The sequence below is a fragment of the Drosophila willistoni genome (genome assembly GCF_018902025.1).
Source record: "Drosophila willistoni isolate 14030-0811.24 chromosome 2L unlocalized genomic scaffold, UCI_dwil_1.1 Seg168, whole genome shotgun sequence".
In the NCBI taxonomy this organism is placed as follows: domain Eukaryota; kingdom Metazoa; phylum Arthropoda; class Insecta; order Diptera; family Drosophilidae; genus Drosophila; species Drosophila willistoni.
The window spans coordinates 9,858,536-9,879,090 of record NW_025814047.1 but is presented as its reverse complement, the minus strand read 5'-3'; the positions used below and the strand labels follow the sequence as shown (position 1 = coordinate 9,879,090).

Below are 20,555 nucleotides of genomic sequence, written 5' to 3'. Positions count from 1 at the left end.
CTTCCCTTCTTTAATAAAACTAAAATGAAACTTCCAAAAACTAGACCAATAGCGAAATAGTTATTGAGTATCGAAAAAGTTTCCTGAAGTCCCAGTTTTCATTTCACGACTCCTTAGGATCCACCTCGACCACTTTGGGGGAATCTCAGATATATGGGGTAAATGGATTGATGGATTATTTGATTAGTCGATAACATTTTTAGAACACAATTAAATAATGAATTAAAAGGCTATTTATTTTACGTACGGACTCGTCTGCACTGTATCTGGTCGTGGTATAATTATTTTTATTATTTTTGTGTTGATCTATCGCTGTCAGAGATATTTGTCAAATATTTAGCTAGTTTTATATGGTGATTTGTAAAGTGTAAAACAAATATTTGTAGAAAAAAAAAAACAAAAAATTGGATTTTGAGTCCGGCTATAAGTGCTGAATTGGTCTTCCCCTCGGGCCAGTCTTTCGCCAGAATGAAGTGTCAACAATGCTGCGCGTCCAAGAGCCCTTTGGCACGGCGTCTACAGCTGAAGAAACAGAAAGAAGCCGAAGAGGCGGAAGCCAAAGCCAGGCCAAAGCAGATTGTGGTGACCCCACAAAGTCTTCTGTATAACTACGACGATGTAAGCGCCATGGCCGAGTACATCCTACGAACCTGCAGGATTCGTCCAAAATTCGGGGTGGTGTGCAGCACCGTACTGTCTTCGATGGTGAACATGATTGAGAATCCCGTTGACATACCATTCAGGGATATCCCACAGTTTCCCGTATCGCCAGTGGATGGTCACGATAACAAGCTGGTCGTGGGCACTTTAATGGGCGCCACAGTGATAGCCATGCAGGGCCGCATCCACGCCTACGAGGGATTTGAGCTAGCCAGTTGCACAGTGCCAGTGCATGTCATGAAATTGTGCGGGGTGAAGTATGTATTCTTCACTAGTGCCGCCGGCGCCGTTAATCCCGGGTATGCAGTGGGCGATATAATGTTAATTAAGGATCACATCAATTTATTTGGCATGATGGGATCCTCGCCTTTGATTGGACGGCACGATTCTCGCTTCGGTGGCCCATGTGTCTCCATGGTAAACGCTTATGACAATTATCTGTTGGAAAGGGGTATGGAGATAGGCAAGTCGTTGGGCTACCAAGAATGCCTGCGCACAGGAGTTTTTGCCTGCTTGGGGTCACCTAGTTATGAGACAGAGGCCGAACAAAAAATTTTAAGTTTACTTGGAGTAGATGCAGTCGGCATGTCACTAGTCCACGAAGTAATTGTGGCCCATCATTGTGGGCTAAGAGTCTTTTCCTTCGTCCTAATCACAGTTTCCGGTTTTGGCGAAGACGAAGATCCAGCTGTCGTGAATCCGGAATCGTTTCTCCGGCAGCAGCAGTACGCCTGCAACGAATTGATCGCCCGTCTTATCTACGATATACAGAACGACCTCTGATCGCACTCGAAAACAAGTAAATTAATTACATCGATCACCATTAAATGTTAAGATTCGCCAAGAATATAGTAAGACTTTTGCAACTGCCTTCGCCCTAAGAGCATGGTCTCCAATTTACGAACAGGGATCATCCTCCTGATGGTTGTCGAGTGCTCGACAATATAAACTATCTAATGGGTACAAAAATATCAGGCACTCAGTGCGTTTGCGTAGTGGGCATTTTTAATTTAATATTTTTGGATTGTTATCCAGGAAAGTTTTGTTATTAAGGAGATGCCCCATAATAGTTTTAGTTTAATTCGATTATCTGCATTTCGGTTGGACTGCTGTGCGATGTAGGGGAAGGGCAATCGTCATTTGCGATGACGGTGATGACGATTGTTTTGTTGGCTCGCAACGTCCCATCATTGACGCTGATTGTTCGAGCACACACACAAACACACCGAAACATGTATGTATACTTGTACACACACACATATGTCTTTTATAGATTTAGCCAGCCGCGCTGTTTATATTGAGTTTGGCATTTGCCTTTTTTTAGTGTGAGTATTTTGTGTGTGGGCCTTTGTGTGCGATCATGCATTGTGTGCTTCCATCTGAAATCTGTGAGGTTTTTCATTTGCATATTGCCTGATTTTGTTTGGGATTTGCTGTTTTTTATTCGTCATGGGTTCGTTGAACCCATTTGCAATTAATGATTGTACAAAACATTTAGTAGATATTCCATTTTTCATGTGCTAATAATACCTGTTGTTCGCCTTTGTCTGTACATTGTGCCTTTGCCGTTGCAGTTCAGTGTTCGGTCGTTGCATTTGCAAATTTAATTTTAAAATAGCAAAAGACATTTGTTGAATTTGTGCGTGGTTTTGCATCTTGCCAACAATTGAAATGCCCATTATGTCAGATGGTCAGATGCTTGTATGCTCGGATGCTCTAGGATACGTAATGGATGGGAGAATGGATACCAACTAAATAGTTTTGGCATTTCATTTGCTGCATTTACATGTGCACATCTGTCGATTGTCGCCAAATGCAATTTAAATGGTAAACAGCTGAGCACGCGAAATCTATTTAATGTGAAAATAAACTTGTTTATTTCGCACAATAAAATATATAGGTGCATATATAGACGATTGTGTGGATGCATTCTATTCGATATTTTCTAATTGAACACTACGACACACATACAAATGTATATCAAAAATTCAATGTACAAATTTGGCGTACTCGATAGGAGTGAACACAATATTTCCTTTTACTTTGAATATGTATATAACATATCTTATAGGAAACCTCAATTTACTTAAATTACATTTTCAGTAATAATTAAAGGGTCGAAGATTATTATCAAAGCAATCCCTTTCACTCTAAAGAACTGTGTGCATGAATATTATCAACAGTAGGTAGAAGACTGACAAATTTGAAATAAAGTTCTTACAGTAAACATGAGCTCGTTTTAAAAGTCAATGTCTCATTTGCAGTTTTGAATGCAATTTGAGTCTTCTCAACAACATTAATTAAGAAACACACCTACATACATATCTACTTCTGGGTACAATCTTACACATACTTGTAGTTGTAATGCAATTGTTACTTAAATCTCCTGACATATTTCACTGGCCAGTAGAGTGGAAATTCTATTACGCTAATCAAACTTAATTTCCATTTGAAATGTATATATATATGGCATAGCAGATATGTATCTATGTCTACGTCTGAAACGTTGACAGCAAAAACAACAATAGAAACAAATACAACAAAGCTAAGACATAAACAACTAGTCAACCAATCCCAAAATAGCAACAAGAACTATGTATGTACATATGTACATACATATATACAAAGTGCAAAATAATATAACGTAAATAACAAAATCAAATGAAAACAAATTTTTCTTTAATGTGCTTAGACTTGAAAATATCCTGTAACAAGTTTCAGAATTCATTATGCCAGCATAAAATAGACCCAATTTAGTATATACAAACATACATACATACATATTATACATTGCATGGTCGTTGCTAGGGCTAGAATTCTGTCATAAACCAAATGTGGTTTGATTAGATTTGTTTATTTTATTTATTATTACCATATCACATTGAATTATTTAAGTTCAACCATTTACCAATCAATCTTTATTAAGTAACTGTTGTTTACGCCAAGATAATCGCTTCATTAGTCACAATTGATTTGTGCCTAGTAACAATTTCATTTACTTCTAATTGGGTAAATTTCACACCTCATTTCAGCAGAACTATTAAAACTCTCTATTGCAACTCTTAGGACAGCATATAAGTATGGTGTGCCTCAAGCGAACGAAACTCAAAAAGTCTTGAGTATAAAAATAAGCTGATCGAACCCCAATATCCTTACGCTATAATCGTGCTGGTCAACCACAAAGAACATTTACAAACTTCGTTTACAAACATCGACATGGTTGAATTTAAATTAAAAGCACTGTTACATTAGTTCCACGTGTTTTCATAAGTTAAGTAAAGTATTTAAACTATTGAATACGCCTGTAGAATAAGAAAATAATATTACTTTTATTAAGAAAATGTATTCTTCTTCTACAATCTCAGTCTTTTTCAATATTGAATTTGAAAATTGCTAACAACATAATGCCATACTGGTCACATGATTTGAGAGTGTGAATGCGAATGCTACATACAATACGATCAGAATTTCGCATTTCTACCGAAACAGACAAATGGTAATTGAATGTGGCTTTAGTGGGGAAAGGGCATTACATAGGCTTTTTTTTTATCTTCAATTTAAATGAAAAGACTTAGGTAACGAAGCTTAACTGAAACATTCATTTTTTGCTGGCAACAGGTTACACTCACCTTAATAAGGATGTACTTTTATACAGATGAGCAACTATGTCTGAGGATATGTTTTTATACCCTTGCAAAAAGGGTATATTAATTTTGGTCAGAAGTGTGCAACGCATAGAAGGAAGCATTTCCGACTATATAAAGTATATATATTCTTGATCAGCACGACGAGACGAGTTCATATAGCCATGTCCGTCCGTCCGTCCGTCCGTCCGTCCGTCCGTCCGTCCGTCCGTCCGTCCGTCTGTCCGTCTGTCCGTCTGTCCGTCCGTCTGGATCAACGCAAACTCCTCCTAGACCGTAAGAGCTACAGAGCTGAAATTTTGCATGTAGGCTTGTATATACTGCAGGCGTTGTATATCTCGGATTCAGCCGGATCGGATCACTATATCTTATAGCTCCCATACAAGTGGCAAAGTCACGAACAGTGACTTTTCTCAAGAACTTCGTTATTTTCTTAGCTATTGTCGTAAAATTTAATATTGGTGAGTTAATTACAGATATAAACGACTATGCCGAATTTGATAAAGATCGGGTTACTATATCATATAGCTCCCATAGGAACGATCGGTGGAAAACAGTGACTTTGATCAATATCTTAGTTTATTCCTATGCTAAGATTGTTTTCGCAAACATTAGCCTTTTTAGCTTGAACGTTTTTTCACTTTGATGGCTATAGGTAAGGAAAGAGTTACCATAAAAGTTGCAAGGGTATTCAAACTTTGACGCGGTCGAAGTTAGCCCCGGCCCTCTGGTTTTAAGTTGTAGCAGATCTTCTCCCTACCAAAAATTTTGTATGAAGGTACATATATGTATATGTATATATATAAGTAGATTGTGATGTAACAATCAGGAAAGCCGACAAACTTAAACTATGCAGCTTATTTAATAAAAATCTCAGACTTCTAGTTTCCAGATTTCCAGATTAATTCAATCGGCTTCTCATGCTGAATATAATTATGTCTATAGATCCAAAATGTGTGAACAAATTTTATGTTGCCGCTTGCAAATATGTTTCCAAATATTTTATGTTTTTACCCCCGTCATGTAGCTTTTCCCAACTTTTTAGATGCTGGTTTTAGTCCTTTAAAGAACTTATGTATACCACTCGAATTTGGAAAGATTGCGGTTAGGATTTAGGAATACTCGGTGATAGATACATAAATACTTAGTGTTCAAATCTGACATAAAGACATCATTAAGTTAATGGTGGTGAGGACAAAGTAAGCAGGGGAAAAAATATATTATTTTAAATAGAAAATGATTCTGATAGACTCAGCCCACTCATTCAGCAGTTGTTGTTGCCAGTTCACTAACCCCGCTTTCGAGCCCATAGAAGTGACGTAATTTCAGTAGCAATTTGTTGCCACTGGACGTAACTAAATTATTTCAGTTGTTCAATTGCATTATGGTTAATGTTTAGGTAGAACTTAAACGCATTCTAAGTAAAACGAAATGCATTGCATTCATACAAAATAATACAATGCATTTGTTCTTATTATAACAACTACAAACAGTCTGAAGAAACGAAATTAACAATAGATAAATAATTGTCTTTTTATCCCTTTAAAAACTCATAACAAATAAGAGCAACAAGTGCTTTCGATTATGAATTTGAACTACAAACAAATAAAATTTACAAAACTTATAGTAAGTATGTATGTACATATGTAATTAAATTGATGAACCTCTCAATATAATTCGATATATCGGCTAAAGAAACATGTTTTCAAATGAAAATTTTAAGCCATGCAACCCAAGATACATCTACAACTCTAGAGCTCGCCGCAGAACAGAGTATATTATATATTATATATTGGTTGTATGCCTGCCGACGATCTAACCAAGTGAGTCCACTCAAAAGCTGCTTAAAATTGATTGCAACATTCAATGAAAATTTTCAGTTCAAGTGATTTCCCATCAGACACACAATGGCCTGGCAACAGCAATCGTCGACAGCACAACTCGCCAGCAACAGTTGTTCCATTGCAATGTCTGTGTATCTGTGTATTGAATGTGTGTACGTGCATGTGTTTGCGTGTGTGCGTGTGGGCGTGAGTGCGTGTTTACGTATGAGTCGTTGTTGTCATAGTAACCGCGTTGATATCATAATTGGCATTAACTACCAGAAATTCTTTAATTTTATTTTGCTGTTGCTTGTTTTTAATTTTTCATTTAAGTTTGCCTGTGTGTGTGTTTTGCGGCCATATTATTACGTATACGACATGTTAATTACTAATTAGACTGACAATGAGATAAATCTTACAGCTTGATTTAATTTTCAATTTTCGCATTTATAATTATTACTATTTAATTTAAACGAGTTTCGTTTTCATATTCGAAAGAAATACAGATTGTTAGAACTATTTAATCCAGCTCAGTAATATAATAATTGGAAAAAACGTTAACCAACTTTGTATGTATTGCCCGATTAGATGGCTGATTCCTGGTCTGTCTGAATTGCTATCTGCAACTATGGATACTTTTTTGTTGCCAAGTGTTTGTCTTATCTCCGTTTGTGTCTGATGGCAGTTGATAAAACAAAAACACAAATTTATAGTACAATAGCATATGGAAACCAAAGTGGAATATGCCAGTACTAGTAAGATATATAATATTTTAAGCTCTAAAAGAATTCTACAAGGCTTTCAAACTTGTATAGGATATCGAATAAGAAGGGTCGTTGATTACTTAGTTATTGACATAAATTGCTCGCTAAACTGGTCTGGTTAAAGGGTAAAACTCAAAATTTAATTATACATATGCACACATAGCAACAATTTGAGTATAATGTATACAGACATACATACACGATAAATGTACATACATACAAACATATGTACGCTTTCATGTATAAATACGAAACCACAGCAAACCGTATAGAGATACAATAAGAAAGGGAAAGAGAGGGACAGAAGCAGAGACAGAGAGGCAGAATAAACGGAACGCACAAAACATGTTGGCTGTTGCTTAATTTAGATTTCCGTGTGGTAGGTCAAGTGCCAATTTCTCTTACTCAACTTAGCGAAATGCTGAGTCTTGTAGCACATGAAATGAAATAAAATTTTCAAATTTTTTGCTTTGGTTTCTGTCATGTGTCTGCCTGGGTTAATTATACACATGCATGTGTAGCTAATGTGTAGAATGTGGAATTGGATGTGGATTCACGTGTTGATATTGCAGTTGCCAAAGCATCGATTGAGAATTTCAAATATGCAATTATGTAACCAACTCTTAAAGAAGCCATAAATCTGGCACCGACTAGATGCTGCAACCGCAACAGCCAGAAAGCCACCCAGTCACCAGCTAACCAGACAGTCAATCAAGAACTTTTTGCAGCTTTGAATTGTGGTTTGTGTCGTTGGCAAATATTAAAAGGTAGGGCCAAAAGCAAAATGCAACTCAACTCAATTCCAAGCATACTTGGTCTCTAGCCTACACACGTTAAATGAAAATTCTTGGTTACTTCCTGACATAAGAGTTTAACCAAAATCTTTCTGCTGACGTCAATCAGTTGCAGACATTTTAACGCCCAACAACCAAAACGTATGAAAAAATTTCCCAAAGGAAAAAAGTTTTGCACAATTACGAAAATCTGGCTTACATTTCAAAAAGCCGCTTTAGTTACTTTTTGGACTAGGACTTTTCCATGTTAATCAATGGATCTTTAAACTTACCAGAAATTCTGATCAACAGCATCAACAGCCGAGACGATCTAGCCATGTCCGTCTGTCCATCCGTCCGTATGAACACCTAGGTGTTCTAGAGAGATCTAGATCTCGGAGATTATAAGAGCTAGAGCCACCATGCTCTTTGGTATGTAGATTCGTGTAGAATGTACAGTTATCGAGTTTATTTCACGCCCACGTAAATTAATTAAAACTGATTTTCTCGAAAACTAACAAAGCTTAACTCACCAAATTTGGTACTTGATACTTTGTTTAATATTCGCGAAAATTATGATTATTTTAAAATTTTGCCACGCTCACTTACCCTTCCACAATTTAGAAAAGCATATCGAGCACTCTAGCATCACCATCAACCTAAGGCCAACTCCGTCTCTATGAACAACCTAGTAAAACACTAACTAGTGTGACAATCTTTTCTAAATAATTAGGATGTAAGTGGGCGCTAGCTAGTATAGTGGCGGATGCGGGCGTGGCAGATACATGACGTAAACTTGATGTTTGGGGTCGAAGAAGGACTTTAATATACCATTTCAGCCTATGGTTGCATGATAAAAAAAAACTTAGTGTTATTCCAGAAATGTGTTTCGTGTTGCATCCAATAGTAATTATATTTATATTTACTATTTAGCCTTTAGAATTTAAGAGCACTGCATACATATGAGTTGTTCATAAATATCCTTAAATTATTGGAAAAAAAAAAAACAGAAAATTACCGACATCTATTGGCCGAATATTGGGACGTATTCTTAATATGGGGATACATAAAGTATTTATATCCTTGATCAACATCAAAAGCTGCATGAACACCCACATACACTATGTACATTCATATGTAGGTAGACTTGTCTAGTATGTGCTTAAAAAAAAAAAATTTTATAAAATCTGACTTGAAATATGGAGCTAAAATCTATCCTACATCCTATCGTATCCTACATATGTAAGTACATGTACATACATATGTATGCTATACAGCATTTAAATACAATTTTTGGTTTACTTATTTATATATAGAATAATTTCGATAATTTAACGCGTTGTGTAGGTCAAATTAATCGAGCCTAGAAACAATACAATAAATTTTTTTTATGACCCACAATGAACAGGTTTTTTCTCGAGCAGTCGCCGTAAAATGCAGCAGTTAAAAAAATTAATGGGACATAAGCCCAACAGTTACATTATGAATAAAAAGGTTTAAACTTACCCATAAAACCAGTGGAAATATTTGTATCTCTACATTTATTTTATTTAGCGGGTGCGCGTGAACCGATATTGAACCGTGATCAGGGTGTAGGGAATTGGGAACGAATCCAGCAACGAAAAGGGGAAAAAACTAGCTCTCTAGCTTTTTAGCTGTCGCTCGTCTCTTGCTCTGTCAATGTCACTTTATTGGCGACGATACTGGAAATCAACGACATAACAACAGCAACGCGGAAGAGGAGGACAGTGTCGATGTGAGCATGAATGAGAGAGGGAGCAAGCGATATTGAAAGATGGGGAGAGAGAGAGAGAGCGACCGCTTGTTGCTGCCGTTGGTGTTGTTGTTTTTGAGGTCGTTCTTTTTTTGAATATGCTTTTTTCGATTTTGTTGTTGGATTTTACCTTCTTTCTTCGCTGATAAAGCGGACACACTGGTTTTTCGGGACTTTTGATAACAAGCACACATACAACGATGCAACGGCGATTGAGAGGGCTGGATGGAGGTGTCAGTATAGTGGCGATGACACTCAACTTTCGCGTTATAAAAACTAAATTGCAGTTGGATAGTGTAAGCACACAGAGAGTGAGAGAGAGAGCGAGAACAGAAGAGAAAACTGTGGATAAAGAAAATATAGAATATATGTATATTATGTATGTATGTAAATATGTACAAATGCATGTACACACATATAAATACGCATTCTTTTTTTGGATTTGAAAAAAAAAAAAACAAAATTGGGTTTTGGAAAACACAAAAGAGAAAAAAAGTAAAAGTGGCACGTGTATCCATTGTTGTTGTTGTTATTATAATCATTATGGCTTTAATCAGGGCTGCACTAAGGGGATGTGCTAAGAAACTAAAATAATTTAAGCCATTTAACAAACATGCATATCTACATATGTATGTATGTATATATGTACATACATATATATGGATGCATATACATATGTATGTATATGCACAAAATTTATATGAGAGTCCCATATGTATGTAGCAAAATCATAATAGAATTTCGTGTCGTCTGATTTTGTAATAAAATATAGAATTTTTTAATCAGTCATTTTGAAATTAAAGTGGTAAGGTTAACACTAAAGAAAAATTTACAGTTTTAAAATAACTGAAGATAGGTTAATATCTAGAAGGTATAACTATTACATGTATGGCGGTAAATGTTTGAGGTTTTTATTCAAAGTGTATAAAATGTTGGAGTTCATTATGTTGGCGCGAAATTCACATTTTATTTATTTTTATATTCATTGCAAAAACAACACAATGGCCACAACTAACAATAATAACCGTACAAATTTAAATTTTTCTACAACAACGACAATAGGACAAAATCATAGCATCATTTAATTTGTTTATTCTGCTCGCATTTTATATTCATCCAATTTATTTATGCTTTTATATTGCTGCCTCTTGTCTTATTTGTGAACTTTTTTTTTTGTATTTTGTTTTTGACTTGATTTTTTGCTTTTTTTTTTTTGTTTTCGTTTTGTTATTTTTGTTTTGCCCACCGAACAACAACTAAAATTTCTGTAGTAATTTTCCATGCAATAACAATGAGTTTGTGCTTTTTTATTGTGATTATTTGGGCGCTATTTCGCGCGCTCTTTTTAATTTTGGAAATTAAAATTCGTATTTTATTGTAGTATTAACTTATTGTTTGTTTAAATTACCAGTATAAATCAAAATAAATTAAACAAACGAAACAAAAAAACTAAAAATATTTTTTTCCCGATTTCTCGATTATTTGTACACGTTTTTGTTGCTTTTTATGCAGAATTTATAAGGATTAAGAGGGGAAACTAAATATATAGGTAAGTAAGGCTTTCTGTAAGAGGAGACGGCGAAGGTCTAGTGCTATTGCTAGGCAGCCGTAACTCGCCAATAGAACCGAACGCGGCCACTGACAAAATCAAACTGAAACAAGAAACGAGAAAGATGAAAACCAGAGAGTCGTGTCGACGTGGACAATGCCGAAACGTGAATACCCTTAATTACCGGGCAAATGCCCGGTGGGCCCTCAAGGTAGGGGGCCGCTTTTGATGAAATTTCATGTAGTAGAGTAGCAGTTTTTAGTCACTAGGACCCTTCGTACGAGGTTCCCACTAAGAATCATTTTTGTACCATAATAAATGGATTGGCGCTGGGGCCCCTGTCGTTCACAGGCTCTGTAAGACACTCGAATTTCAGGCATTGTTTTCCAAAGCGCAGAAGTATTATTTAGCAGAGGACTTTATTTTATTTTTACTAGGTTTTAATACACAAGGTTCCTAGTAAAAAACGCCGCACAAAAAGAAAAGGTTACCGGGTGAGAAAAACCGTGATGAACCAATTGATGAACCTCAACAAAAATTTACGGCAGAAGTTCACAATGTCATTATTGATAAAACCATTTGTGCAATCAAATCACGGTTTACGGAACATGGAAAACTAACAGCAGATTTCTCATGCCTAGTTTCCTCATATCGTAGCTGTTTCTTGCCTATAAATTTCTTTTGACACTTTCTTATATGCAAGTAGCTTGCGAAAGATAATTTTCCAAGTTAAAATATGTCGAAAATAGATTGAGAAGCTGTTTGATTGAGAAGCTGTTTGTTTTGTCAAAACAATTCGATTGGTTTTGTCATGCATTCAGTCGATATAAAATATAGTATTCAGTGTTCAAAAATATAGTAGCGCATCACCTTGCAACATTTAAATTAATTTTTCGACACGTTAAACATTAAAAATTAAATTTTTTTTAAATATCTTTCAAAGAATGGGATATAAAGATGAGAATAGTGATAAGATTCCGTTTGTTTTATATTGTTTTTTATAATTTTTTTTATGAATTTTGCCAAATACACCAAAAAGTGCCTGTTCATAATTATAGTAGTGGTTACAAAGGAGGCAACAAAAAAACAGTTTAATTTAATTCAAAAGTGATTTTTTGAGTTCTTCGTTTTAAACTTCTGGCCAAAACTAATATTCTTTGTCTAGAAGTGTATAGCAGGCAAACGAAGTACGAGGACACACACATAAACACAAAAGCAGAAACACATTTACACACACGAGAGCGTCAGACTGGCATCGAACGCATACACCCACACATTCAACACTTGCATTAAGCTTATTACATGCAGTCGAGAGAGATAGAGAGATATACAATCTTACATATGTATGTATGTACATACACTCACACATCGATGTACGTACATATGTGTAAAAATACGAAAAGTTTGTTGCCGTTGGTTACCCTACATCGCCATGCACCCTACTTACAGTTGGTAAATCTCTTTACAATTTTTTTTTTTTAATATTCTAATTTAAACAAATACGGTTAGTAAAAAAAAAACGCAATGTGAAATTCGGTAGGCTTTTTTTTTTTAAATTTTACTAACATTTTTTTTAAATCAGCGTTTTAGGAAACGAATTTTTTTTTTAAAGAATCTAACCGAGTTAAATTCATTTAGTCATCATTTAGTCATTTAATCTGTACGTACGTATGGCTACTTGAACCAAAATCACAACTCTTTTTTATTGTAATATACTATGGACATATGGAAATCAAGTAAGGTACTCAGTGACAGATGTTAATCAAGGTTCGAAAACTGAAAATAGTATTTAAATCTTCTACGAAACATTCAACATTTCAGACAATTAATACGATGCCACTTTCTTCATATCTCAATTAGTCCTTTAGCAGATTGGTAATATATTAGACAGTAACTAAAATTACATCAGACAGTGATGTAATTTATCGGTGTGAACTTCACTTAAACAAAAAATATAATACTTGCCTTAGTTAAACAACAGGTTGCAAATATAAATTGACAAAAACTATCTGTCGTATGTTATAAAGACGATAATAAGGGCATTAAGAGTCTTTCGCTTTTCGAAGTAGCGTATCACTAAGGCCTAATCGGCCGTGCTTACACTAGAAGTTGTTTTTCTGTTTTTGCTTTGGTTGGTGTTTTTTTATTTTACTTTTTAATATTTTTTCAACATATGGGCAGTGCACATGTAAAAGCAACAACATGTCGTCAGACTCTGTTGAGAAACAACAGCAGAAACAACAACAGCATAGAATATAAAAGACAAAATACCCTGTACATACATACATACATATATGTACATACATATGTGAGGGGAGCAAAGATTGTTATTAATCTGTTATTGTTATTTCATTCTCTTTCTCAAAAGTAAATATACCTTCTAAAGAGGTCAAATTATTAAGCAGATTCACATTATTTATTATGAAATCGGGGTAACTCAGGTGCACCAAGTGGAACAAATATTTGGAATCTGTAAAATCAACATGTACATTTAAGTAAATGTACATATATAAAATTCTCCTTTAAATTCTGCAGAGCACGCTTATACGTACAATTTAGCTATTTTTTGTCCTATTTCAATATTTCATGGATAGATATTAATACCAACTTATAGAGTTATTTTAATTGCGATAGTTACACGACGAAATAAGACGAGGCAAAAATTAAAAATAAATTAATAGTTGCTCGATTTGAAAGATCCGAATATACCCATTGTACCTATTACCGCTGAGTGTGTATAAAAATTGACAACGACGGTTTAGCTACATATGATTGAACTCTTAAATGGCCCACTCTGCCCTACTGCCGCCCCCTTCTCTGACGCCTACGAGATAGAGCCAGCAGCGAAAAGCGAAAAGTCTAAAACTGAGGCCTACATATGGGTTTGTGTATGTGTGTATGTGTATCTGTATCTGTATGCCTGTGTGTGTCTGTTTGACTTGAATGTGCTCTTACTTTGGCTAGCTTCGCGCCGTTTGTCTGCTCAATTATCAACAGTTTGTTTGGTCGCGCGTCGCCAACATCCCCCATCCCCATCCTCATATTTATTGCCAGCCCCTCTCCTCTATCGCTGGCACCTCCCATTCCCCTTTTTAGCTTCAGGCGTCAATGCAAAGTGCCAGGGCACAACAATGGCATGAACAATTGTTGACTCTTCTTCTGTCACAACAACTGAAGCATGGGGCGTAAAGAAGTCCCCATCCATACAACCATATTCATACATATGTATGTACATACATACATTCATATAGATTTAGATATGTAAGTATAGTACACACAATGTCGTCGTAGCACCGTCAAAGCTCAGCAAACATACATATGTATGTATGTATGTAAGTATATGTATATATGTATGTATATCTCGAACTATCAGATTGGATAGACAACTGATCTACAATATGGCTTTCATATTAGTTTGACTAAAATATGTACATATGTATGTACATACATATGTATGTGTTCACATTTATTCATTTGTAATCAATTGGGCCGCCAAAAGAATCAAATCATTTGCGGTACAAAGGTTTTGCAGCTCAAGATTTGCAATTAGCGTGAGACTACGTGATTCTGCGGCTTTTTAGATTGGGTTTCATTCTTATCAGTACTTTCGTGGCATAAACATTCATATGTACATACATGTTCATTATGTATTGATGTATGTAGATATTTACAATTCAAATGCGTGAGTACATGCATACATACAATTATGTATGTTCGTATGTACATAAGAATGTTCTTAAATATAATTACATGCGTATATACATATGTATATATGTATGTATGTATCTATGTACAAATGGAAGTCGACGATTATTATTAATTACTAAACAGTTTTTGCATTCAAACGGTTCGAATAAGAATTTTCCTTTGGCGAACTATGTATGTATGTATGTATACATACATGTATGTACATATGTATGTATGTACATTCTGTTTCTATTTATGTAGGGTGGTGTTAGAGCAATGGCTACGCTTCTGATAAGAAATGACCGATTTAGTGTTATAGTAAGTGTACATGTTGAAGTATGTATATATGTATATACATACATACAATGTGATAACCAACTTACACTCGAATGACCCACAAAGTTGAGACGCCAACATTAAAATCAATACCTAAAACTGCATCAATGTCCATATGCATTACGTATGTATGTATGTATATATTTCATCCAATCCCCTCGATTCTAAACTTGATTAATTCTACTTCGGAAAGTAATTGCGGTGCATCTTTTTGGGCTGCTGAAAGCTGTATATTATCTATCTCCGACCACATAAGATACACATACACACATACATACATATGTACATATATTCAAAATTTTTATAATAATCGGTCCACACATTCGTTATACCCTTCCAACAAGGGTATATTAATTTTGGTCAAAAGTGTGCAACTCATAGAAGGACGAGTTCATATAGTCATGTTCGTCTGGAGCGACCTGGATCTTAGCTGAACTTTTACACATGAGCTTCTATATACTGCACGGGTTGTGTATCTCGAATTCAAAGAAATCGGAATCGGACTATATCCTTTATATTTTTTCTTTTTTCAATATCGGAAGACTATATCAATCTTTCTAAAACAGCGAATTTTTTTAATAACTTGATAATAGATGTTAATCGTTTAATATAGCTGTTATTGATAATGCCAAATTTTTTTGCATTTGACGCTTCTGAGTAATGGAAGAGTAACAAAAACACTTGCAAACACACCATTTTCGATTTCCAATAGTCGACCATTTTGAAATCTTTTACATCCCTCCTCATGGGCCGTGAAGCCGAACTGTAATGCCAAGGCAGCATTTGGTCTTCATCAAGGTACCTAGTACGGAACACAAAATAGATGGTATGTCTTTAACACCAATACTTTGGATTGATTATAGACAGCATGTACACTGACGGATACAAAATGGTTGCAGGAGTGGGGGCAGCGGTGTACTGCCCAGACCCACATATTCAACTCTTATTCAAGCCACCTGACTACTGTAGCATATACATAGGTCGAACGAGCGGTAAAAATCCTTACGAATTGCAGTATAGCCAAGATTAAGTACGGCACGCGAGACGAAAGAATGGCAGCGTAAATGCTAGGGCTTAAACGGCGGATAGCAGGATGCTCACGGGCATACTCACCGGACACTGCAACAGCAACTCACGCGAACAAACTAAACCTACTTGACTGCACCTGCTGCAGGAAATGTAACGGATATTCCAGAAACGCCTGAACACCTCTATAGGTAACTAGGAGCCCACCTACTAAACTCGCTTCATTATTGCAATAATGTTATTAAAAAATTCTACTTGGAATTTTTTCAATGTTGCTATGAGCAATGCAAGCTGTGAACATACATACATAGCTTTTGAAAATTGAAGTTTATCAAAAGTTACCTGAGATCAACAATGAACACTTTACGACTCAATAATTCGGCCATTTTGTCTTTTGCTCCGGCACCTAAAACCGACTCAACGCTACTGTTACTCTTGACTTTTTATGTCCGTAGTATTTTAGGCTTTACGTTGTAAACTCTATTTTTGTGTCTCAAATGTTCTAAGGTATACATATATTCATAGCGTTATGCATATGCTTAACCGCTTATCTTTCTCAATCACTCTAACATCCTTTGTTGCTCCCCTTCCCCTTTTCATGAAACACACTGTGCCAAGTTCGGTTCTAAAAACAAATGAAACTGATCACTGGTGGTTTCTACGGCAGCTCTTTGTTACATTGAGCTTATTCTACTAAACCAATTTTCATCTCCATAGCTCTTAATCTGAGGAAGAACGATACACTGAGCCATCTGACATCCAAACAAGCATATACCACCCTCTGTAAGGGTATAATAAAAGAATTACAAAAACGGTGATTTAAAATTGAGTATTTCGAATGGAATGCTGAAGCAGCGGCAACCAGTTTAATGTAAAATTGCATATTGCATTCCGGACACAACATTATGCTGGCTGGTATCTGTGTAATCTGGAGCCCTCTCAATACTCTTCCTTCTTAATCAACTCGAACAATAAGCAGCCCTCATATTCTGAATAATTGCAGCTATTTTAGCATTTCACCTGTACGCACAAACTGATACGATAAAGAGCAATAAGCGAAGGATATGGAATGTTCGAGTACGTACGGCATTTGTCAACTTTTTGAAAATAGTATATGTACATATGTATGTATATAAAACTCACAGGGCACAAATCAAAAAAAAAAATAAAAAACAAGACATGGCAAAGGGAAATCAGGAAAAACATTCACATCCGGTGGTTGCCAATTAATTGCGCTGCACCCAAAGGGCGAAAAGGCTCGGAAGGATGTTGAAGCAAGTGGGCGAGGATGATGGTCATACGTTAGCATGAAGTTGTAACCTTTTAAATGGCCAACATTTACATGCACATGTTGCGCCCATTCGCACTGCCAGAGCTACAGCTAAAGTCACATTCAGTGACCCCAAGCAAACTACCTACAGACATACATACACATATACATATACATATCTACTTTAGTTTGCCGTTGGCCAATACATATTTGTCAGCGATGCGTTAACCACGCCAACCCCATTACTAACAATGCGTCCCCCTGGCCAGGTCGGTGGTAGGGAAACCGAGATCCCGATCATTTTCATTTTCCCTTCACTCTTTGCATTCATTTTTGCTGCACTGGCTGCCAGCTGTGGGCTGTTAATCTGCCGCACAAATTGGCCATAAGTTGATTTGGTTTCATTTTCACATCACTGCCAAAGTTGTAAATTGCCAAAAGGCAGTAAGGTGAAGAGGTACATTATTTGTTGGAAAGGTGGGGATATATGCTATTTAACAATATAATAGAATAGTTTGAATAAAATATGTACAAAAGTTTCGATTCCTATGCTCGTTAGGCAATACTTTATGACAATGGCAAACAATTGATTCAACACTTTTCCCAAGTGATTCCAACCAACCAGACTCTTATGGATATCTTTATTTTAATTTTATGAATTGGTTCAAAAATATTCTTAAATAAATCCTTTGAATATAAACTATGAAGTTGCCGAAATAAAAACCATATTAGAAATGTCGGCAATAAGAACTTTTGGGTACAGGGAATCGTGATGAAGAGCCCCGTTAAGTTTACAAAATTGTTCTCAGTGATATATAACCGATTATATTGATAAAGGAAGGAACAGAAAGTTTTCATTTGCAGCGAGTGTGAATATTTAAATAAATTCTGAAAATAAAATCAATAGCTAAAATTATTAAATTACCCATAGGGTGAAATGGTGCATTAAAGTCGCCAAAATATATGTACCAGGGCGAAAGAAGCTTTTCCGACCCCATAAAGTATTTATATTCTTGATCAACATCAACAGCCGCATCGACGATATCCGTTTTTATGAGAACCTAAAATACTCCAAATTTTATATATGTATAGTCTTCGATATTATCTAATTTGGGAGGCAGAAATTCGAAACAAACTCGATAACTGTGCATTCTACACGAGTCTACATACCAAATTTGGTGGCTCTAGCTCTTGTACTCTCCGAGATATAGGAGTCCGTCCTTCTGGCTCTACGCGATCTCCTCTTAAAACGTTAAAGCTGCAGAGCTAAAATGTTTGCATGTAAGCAGTCGTTTATAGTTGTAATAAACTCACCAATATTAAATTTTATTTTTTATTATTTAGAAAAGTCACTGTTTGTGACTTTGTCGTTTGTATGGGAGCTATATGATAAAGTGGACCCTTCCGTCCGATCATCGAGATATACAAACTGTGCAGTATATATGTATGTACAAGCCTACATGCAAAATTTCAACTCTGTAGCTCCAACGGTCCAGGAGGAGTTTGCGTAGATCCAAACGACGGACATGGCTATTTTAACTCGTCTCGTAATGCTGATCAAGAATATATATACTTTATATGGTCGGAGATGCTTCCTTCCACTGTAAAAGAAAGTGATATAGTCATTCTCAATACTAAACAATTTAAGTTAAACCCATTAATTAAAAAACAATTGTTTCTATTCTTCTTTTCTTTTTGTAAAAAAACTTCCTTAGTTTTAACAATGTACTAATATATAATTTTGTAGCATGCCATCCCGCTCACTCTTACGATGTTTGTATGGTGCTATGTATGTATGCTTATATGGGAGCGTCCTACCAAGCAGAAGGAACCTTTTCAGATCCATTATAGTTTATACTTACATATGTATATTCTTGATCAGCATTAGCCTAGCTCTTGGAGACTATACTAAAGTATTTTCTCGAAAATATTCACTGTGATAGTTTGTTTCACAAAAAAAAAAAGACATTGCAAAGTTCGATGGTTTCACCCTATTTCGGGTCCTGCGAATCGAACTGCATCATTAGTTTTTTAAGTTATCACGATGGTTTCATGCAAAATTTTATCCGGAAGTTTTTCATCAAAGTTGCCATTTTTTCGAAATGGATGTTTTTTTCATTTGCTTCTAACTTCTAAAATATTCCTTTTTTTACAAACTTAACTTAACTTAACTTTTTTTACTCCTTAACTTAACTTTTTCAATAAATTTTGATTTGAAAACCTATAAAAAGTTGTATCATTTTCACCTTTAAGTCATTAATTTAAATGCACCCCTCCCTCCTCCGCCCGTGCTCAAACCAGGCTACGCCCTTGACAAATATTGTTGCGAAATAAATAATATGCATTCATATACCGACTGTATAATCATTTTTCAAAAACTAAACAAATACAGTTAGTTTAATTTTGTTAACATATCTAAGATTAGTCAACTGAACAACGAGGATCCGGGTTCGAATCCCAGGCTAGTGTATGGATGTAGTTTTCGTCTAAGCCGAAGGCCTTAGTTGCCAGTGCTTGTAAAATATAGTTAGGTTGATAGTTTATAACTATATCCTATACTTTAATAATAATAATAATAATAATAATAATAATAACATATCTAAGAAAAATTCAATTTGATTAAATGGTTATATTATAAACCGTAAATTAGATAGGTCTGTTGTTTCTTCTGCTGCCATTGAGCATAGTAAATTCTCATATTACTATCCAGATTCGAATGGAAAATTTTCAATATTAGCAAAATGCGAGAAAACATAAAAAAAATTGTGTCAAGATTCGATTTTTTTTACATTTTGTCCCAAAGCTCGGGAACGGACGGACTTAGAGGCTATATGTCCTCCCAACATTTGTAGCTCTTTTAATTCTAAGAAACGTTGCTGAAGAAAGTTTGTAAAAAGAAAAAGAATATTTTAGAAGTTAGAAGCAAATGAAAAAAACATCCATTTCGAAAAAATGGCAACTTTGATGAAAAACTTCCGGAAAAAATGTTGTATGAAACCATCGTGATAACTTAAAGAACTAATGATGCAGTTCGATTCGCAGGACACGAAATAGGGTGAAACCATCGAATTTTGCCATGTCTTTTTTTTCGACTATCACAGTGTAATTTTATGGAAATCGGACTGAAATGGTAAAGTTATGTCTTGTAGTTATTAATGCCCACGGAGTACTCTGATTCTAGCTGTTAAAGATTTTAGGAAAATCTGTTTGTTTTTTTTTAAATTGCCGGACTTGGATAAATTTTTAAAT

At 35.4% G+C, this 20,555-nt stretch overlaps 2 protein-coding genes across 2 annotated transcripts in view; one reads left to right on the top strand and one right to left on the bottom strand.

Moving 5' to 3' along the window:
• The window catches only part of LOC6652194 (sestrin homolog), a 32,166-nt gene extending 22,393 nt beyond the window's left edge, over window positions 1–9,773 (bottom strand). Inside the window, exons 1-2 of the mRNA XM_023180995.2 lie at window positions 9,569–9,773; window positions 9,171–9,492 (exon numbers count right to left, since the gene is read on the bottom strand). The gene's annotated coding sequence lies outside the window, so the exon portion shown is untranslated. The remainder of the gene's footprint in view (window positions 1–9,170; window positions 9,493–9,568) is intronic.
• On the top strand, window positions 348–1,507 carry LOC6652195 (purine nucleoside phosphorylase). The gene has a single exon (XM_002074575.3). It carries the CDS (start codon window positions 469–471, stop codon window positions 1,441–1,443), a length of 975 nt encoding a protein of 324 aa, XP_002074611.1. The 5' UTR covers window positions 348–468; the 3' UTR covers window positions 1,444–1,507.
• Window positions 9,774–20,555: the final 10,782 nt, after the last annotated feature.